This window comes from Cebus imitator, unplaced genomic scaffold (assembly GCF_001604975.1).
Source record: "Cebus imitator isolate Cc_AM_T3 unplaced genomic scaffold, Cebus_imitator-1.0 Scaffold86, whole genome shotgun sequence".
NCBI lineage: Eukaryota > Metazoa > Chordata > Mammalia > Primates > Cebidae > Cebus > Cebus imitator.
This window is the reverse complement of record NW_016107401.1, coordinates 6,369,055-6,375,372: the sequence shown is the minus strand read 5'-3', so window position 1 is coordinate 6,375,372 and position 6,318 is coordinate 6,369,055. Positions and strand designations below refer to the sequence as shown.

The 6,318-nt window shown below is 39.2% G+C and overlaps 1 protein-coding gene across 1 annotated transcript in view; it reads right to left on the bottom strand.

Annotated features, from left to right (window-relative positions):
- The window catches only part of RARS1 (arginyl-tRNA synthetase 1), a 34,431-nt gene that overhangs the window by 21,444 nt on the left and 6,669 nt on the right, over window positions 1-6,318 (bottom strand). The window contains exons 3-7 of the mRNA XM_017534457.2: window positions 5,155-5,343; window positions 3,864-3,972; window positions 3,219-3,319; window positions 2,495-2,616; window positions 745-865 (exon numbers count right to left, since the gene is read on the bottom strand). Of these exons, the coding sequence (XP_017389946.1) occupies window positions 745-865; window positions 2,495-2,616; window positions 3,219-3,319; window positions 3,864-3,972; window positions 5,155-5,343 (642 nt within the window). The remainder of the gene's footprint in view (window positions 1-744; window positions 866-2,494; window positions 2,617-3,218; window positions 3,320-3,863; window positions 3,973-5,154; window positions 5,344-6,318) is intronic.

Here is a 6,318-nt window from a genome sequence, read left to right as displayed (position 1 = left end):
TACAGGCATGCACCATCATGCCCAGCTAATTTTTGTATTTTTAGTAGAGACGGGGTTTCACCATGTTGACCAGGATGGTCTCGATCTCTTGACCTCGTGATCCACCCGCCTCGGCCTCCCAAAGTGCTGGGATTACAGGCTTGAGCCACCGCGCCTGGCCTTAGAATTTCATTTTTAACATATACTAATAAACAAAGCAAAGATGGCATATTAACAGGTGGGGGATGGCTGTCCCTATGCATGCAACCAAATGTAATCTATCTAGTAGTGGTTCCACATACCCAGCCAAATGCAATGAATCTGGGGGCAGGGGGTGGCTGTTTGTAAGGCACACAGCGAAATGCAATGAATGTCAAAATAAAAGAGTCCACTTCTTCAGGTAGGTAAACTGAACAAAACGGTTTGTCAGTGTAAGTGAATTTAATTTAGTCTGTTCTCATTTCACCTTCCACCATAAATAAAAGTTCTTGAGTCCTCCCCAGAAACTGAGTAGATGCCAGTGCCATGCTTGTACAGCCTGCAGAGCTGTGAGCTAATTAAATGTCTTTTCTTCATAAATTAAAAAAATAAAGTAATTTAAGTTCAAGAGAGTGTCATTTATACAGAGAGAACATGTACTACTAAGGCCGTTAGCAACTTTCACTTAACTCCATAGCAGCTTTAAAAACCATTTTAAGTTTCCAAAGGAAAACAGATAATTATGATTAATGTCAAGCAAATAATATAAAATAAATGGTATCAAACCTTATAAAAGGCCTGAAGATCCCCAATAGGAGGTGAAACTGTTAGATAATCTGGAAATTTATCTTGCAGGTGAGCGATGAGCATGCCAAACTGGGTCCCCCAATCTCCTATATGATTCAACCTAATACCAATCAGAGAATATAAAATCAATAATAAACATGGTTAAGTTAAATTAGAGGAACTATATTCCATTAGGAACCACTAACATTTACATGCCAGTACATCAACATCTAGTAATATCTGTTTACTTAGATATTTCTTCAACTGGTCTGAAAACTCCACAAGAGATGAAAACTACGTCTGTTACATTTAGCTCTGCATACTCAAGTAATAGAGGCTGCACATGGCAGGCATCCAGGAATTCCTGAATGAATGTGTTTTCTGTCAATGGACTATAATCTGTTTATTTTGTAGCTAATTAAGACAATGACAGCTGAGCCAATGTTGGTTATTCCCACCATTTTATGAAAATTTAACATTTTAACCAATTATCTTAGTATAATTTAGACCAATGGTTCCCAAATATCAATATCATATATTCTTGAAAATATATGTTGGGCTGGGCCAGCGCCATGTAATCCTAGCACTTTGGGAGGCGGAGGCAGGAGGATCATTTGAGGTCAGGAGGTCGAGACCATCCAGGCCAACATAGTGAAATCCTCTCTACTAAAACTACAAAAATTAGCTGGGCGTGGTGGTGCAGGCCTGTAGTCAAAGCTATTTGGGAGGATGAGAAGGAAAGATCGCTTGAACCCAGGAGGTAGAGGCTGCAGTGAACCAAGGTTGCACCACTGCACTCCGGACTGGGCGACAGAGAGAGACTCTGTCTCAAAAAAAAGGAAAATATATGTTGATCCAACCACTTCTTTCTCTCTGCTTTTTAAATTTTTTTTTAAAGACGGGGTTTCACCATGTTTGTCAGGCTGGTCTTGAACTCCCGACCTCAGGTGATCCACCCGCCTTGGCCTCCAAAGTGCTTGGATTACAGGCGTGAGCCACTACGCCCAGCCCTCTCTGCTTTTTTTTTTTAATCCAAACCACCAGATCATTTTTCAAGTGCATCATGATGATAGCCTCTTCACTTACTGTTACAGTCTCCCTTCTTTGCCTAGCTTCCTCACAGTAAGTAACCAGAGTAATCTTTAATTTGTATTATTTAAAAATTTTATTTCTCTAAAAATATAAAAAATAGAGACAGGTTCTCGCTATGTTGCCTAAGTTAGTTGAAAACTCCTGGCCTCAAGTGATCTTTTCACCTTGGCCTCCCAAAGGGCTGGGATTATAGGTGTGAGCCACAGTGCCCAACCTAATCTTTAATTTGATCACCTTGCTCCACAAACTAAAACTCTCTAATAGCTTTCCATTACGCTTAGAATAAAATCTCAATTGCCTATCGCAGCTTACAAGCAAGGCCCAAAATAACCTATTTCTTTACTACCTTTCTCCCTAGTAGGATATAAACCCCTTGTATACGAGAGGTCCTCAAGAAATATTTGTAGAATGAATAAAGGAGTTTAATCCTTGGTTTTACTAAGAATCTAAAAAAAGTAAAATAGTAAAAACGGTTCAGAGGAGAGGCTCAGGACATATATTAAAAGCTTACTGGGTGACTGTAAAGCAGAACTAAGCTGATGAACCACTGATTTAGTTGAACGAACGATCTTTCTCGAGTGAGATATTTCATGTTCTATAGAATTTTACAAACAAGAAAATAAGGCAAGAGAATAGAAAGCAAGGCAAGAGCACATACCTGAGCACATCATATCCTGCAAATTCAAAGAGGCGGCATATACTCTCTCCGATGATGGTTGACCTCAGGTGGCCTACATGCATCTCTTTAGCTATATTAGGGGAGGAAAAGTCAACTACAACCTGTGGTAGACAAAAAGAGAAGGCTGTTAAGAAGGGCATAAACATTTTGTTCTAATACATTAATAACACATTTAATAACAAACTCAGACTTAAACATTAATTTGGGTTGTAATTCAATCATGTTCGATTTTACGATGGATCTGCTTGTATATTTTTAACTGAAAAAGAATCAAATTCATTTATAAAAATAATCCACTCTATTTCAGTGATACCTGTTTATCAACTGGCTACCTCAAATGCCTTGTGGAATTAAGTGGAAAAAAAAAAAATCACACAACATGCTAGACTCAGGACAAAGCCTACTTCATAAGTATGTTCATAATCTCAAATGTTAATGATTAAATTTCAATATAAAAAGTGAAATCCATTCCCAGTTTCAGCACTTTCCATGTGGTTCGTGTTTCTTTTTCTTTATTAGAGATGAAGTCTCACTATATTGCCCAGGCAGAAGTGCAGTAGCTATTCACAGCCTTTAACTTCTGGGTTCAAGCAGTCCTCCTGCCTCAGCCTCCCAAGTAGCTGGGACTATAGGCACATACCACCATGCCTGGTTCCATGAGGTTCTAAGATACTAATATATTAATCAAAAAGTATATATATACCTTTTTATTCTCTCCCAGAGCAGGTAGTTTAACTCCATTCACTAGGAGACTGGTCAACTGTTCTGATACAAAATCCTTTCTTAAGTGGACATTAATAAAACCTAATGATAGAAGAGAAAAAATATCAGATAGTGTCTTATCCGGAATAATCGCTCACTCCTAAGGATTTGTTCCAGACGCTGACCTGGCTCTGGCAAAATTCTTCAGGATTCCAATACCAGTTGTGGCCTTGACTTAAGCTGTCTTGTAAGCTCCTGTCTCACCATCTACTTCAAGCCTTCACCACTCTCCTGAAACCTTCCTACTTAATTCAGGAACCTTTCACTATCAGCAAACAATCTGTTTGCCTCTTAACAGAGAACAGAATGCCCTTGTGCTGAAGACTTATCTGCCATTATCTGTCCTAATTTTGCTGATGAAAAACTGAATCACAAAGAGGCAAAGTAACTAATTCAAGATAAGGCAGCTAAAAGTGGTAGATGAGTCTAGATTAAAACTTCAATTTCCTACTTCACAATCCATAGTGCTTTCACTATCTTGTTCAGTATATAAATTTTAAACCTGTAAATAAAATGTGTGTTCTTTTTTAACTTCAAAATGGACTCATCTTCAATACAACTATTAAGAAGGATAATAATGTCATACCAGGACCAGCAATTTCAACTTTTTCAATATATTCATTGTCTGGGAGGTGTTTGGTAATGTTTTCAGCAATTTCTCTTGTATTAACTTTCTGTTCCTTGGTTTTGAGCATCTACAACACAATATAAAATGATTCATTACACAACAGGTTTCAGGAAGTTACTCAAAAATGCACATCCGACAAGGCACAAGATGCATTTTACGTAAGAACCATGGAAAGAGCCGGGCGTGGTGGCTCACGCCTGTAATCCAAGCACTTTGGAGGCCAAGGCGGGCAGATCACCTGAGGTCGGGAGTTCAAGACCAGCCTGACCAAATGGTGAAACCCCATCTTAAAAAAAAGTAAATTAAAAAAAAAAAGAACCATCGAAAGGCAGAAGCAGCGAAGTCCAACCACGTTATGAATGACAGTTTAAAGTGTCAGCAGTGCCAAGAGGAATAGAAAAGTGCCCAAACTACATGATCTCTATTTCCAAATGTTACACAAAAATACCTGGAACTCTCTTTTTTTTTTTGGAGACGGAGTCTTACTCTGTCGCCCAGGCTGGAGTACAATGGCGTAATCTTGGCTCACTGCAACCTCTGCCCCAAGTTCAAGCAATTTTCCTGCCTCAGCCTCCCTTGTAGCTGGGATTACAATACCTGAAGCCTTTTAATGATGACACAATAAAGTCTACAGTAGCCTGGTTCCAGCATATTTACATTACTAATTTTCAAGTCATTAAGGTGTGCAATAGTCACACATGAGAAACACTATAAGAAAAGATCTGGACTCTTTAGAGTAACTCTTTCTAATCCAGCAAAGAAAGGAAAATAGAAAGACCCAAGCCAGATGCAGTTAACCACAAACACATCAGACAATGTAGCTATTTAAAATGGGGAAATCCTCTGCTTGAAAATGAATACATAAGCCTGGCTCAAAGATCACAGTTACATCAAATATTTAATAAGGATGCTGACTGGTAAATGGCTAATTTTAATTTTTCACCTCCCAATACTCATCAACAAAACACAGCAATCCTGGACACAGCTGGAGGGAAATACTTAAAGAGTACCAATGATTGTTCTTAAATATTGAGAATATATGTAAAACTTAACCAAAACTTAAAACTTGTGTTTAAAAAAAAAGTTAAAACATATGCCCTCCCCCATCCCCTTTCTCAAGTTTTTCAAACTGTGGCAAATGTCCTTTTCACCAAGGATACAACTTGCAATAGTATTATTTCTATAAATGCTAATGATGATATTAATACTTAAAAAAGACAAATAACTAAGAGTCATGACAATACATCACCTGAGAAATACCCATAGCACTATTGCACTGATAGTCCCCAAACTTGGGCTGCTGACTTGGTGTCACTATCAGAGGAGGATTTTCCAAATCTGGATATGCAGCCTTAATTGCATGGCCAAAGACCTCTTGCAGGCGGCTATTAATGTTAATCATATTTTTAGTTGGTTTGTTTCTTTCTGCCTGAAGACTCTGTAGGAAAAGAATGGAAACATGTCAATAATGTACAACATCATCACCATACAAAATTTCTACAAATTATTTCGAGTACAGACCTTCGAATATCTTAAGAACCAAAAGGGAAGGCTGGGCGCAGTGGCTCAAGCCTGTAATCCCAGCACTTTGGGAGGCTGAGGAGGGTGGATCACGAGGTCAAGAGATCAAGACCATCCTGGCCAACATGGTGAAACCCCATCTCTACTAAAAATACAAAAATTAGCTGGGTGTGGTGGCGCACGCCTGTAGTCCCAGCTACCCGGGAGGCTGAGGCAAGAGAACTGCTTGAACCTGGGAGGCGGAGGTTGCAGTGGGCCGAAATCACACCACTGCACTCCAGCCTGGCACCTGGCGACAGAGCAAGACTCTGTCTCAAAAAAAAAGAACCAAAAGGGAAAATGTACTCATAGTGTGATGCCCTCACGTTTGGGACTTACTAAGACGTGAAGCAGAACAAGTCCATCCCACAGCATCTACAACATCCATGGGAAATGCCCAGAGGTCTTACTTTCTGCATTTGTTTTAGCAGAACAGAAACTGGGAGAAGGCAGTTGAAAAGGGCTACTGGAATCCTTTTCTCAGCTTCCCTAAATCTCTGAGAAAATTATATTTCACATCAAATATTGGAAGTGAAAACTCAATGGACAAAAAACAAACAAAAAAAAATGTTGTGTTCATCAAAATGTTGACCTCTTCAAGGCAAATAAAAGGGAACAAAGTAGGTAATATCAATATACCAGAAAACCCAGTAGTTTTGTTTACTGTTATTAGACCTACTACCTCCTGTTTTCCATGGAATATAGTCATTTAAGATGGCATATATGCCGGGCGTGGTGGCTCACACCTGTCATCCCAGCACTTTGGAAGGCTGAGATGGGTGCATCACCTGAGGTCAGGAGTTTGAGACCAGCCTAGCTAACATGGTGACATCCCATCCCATCCCTTAAAAAA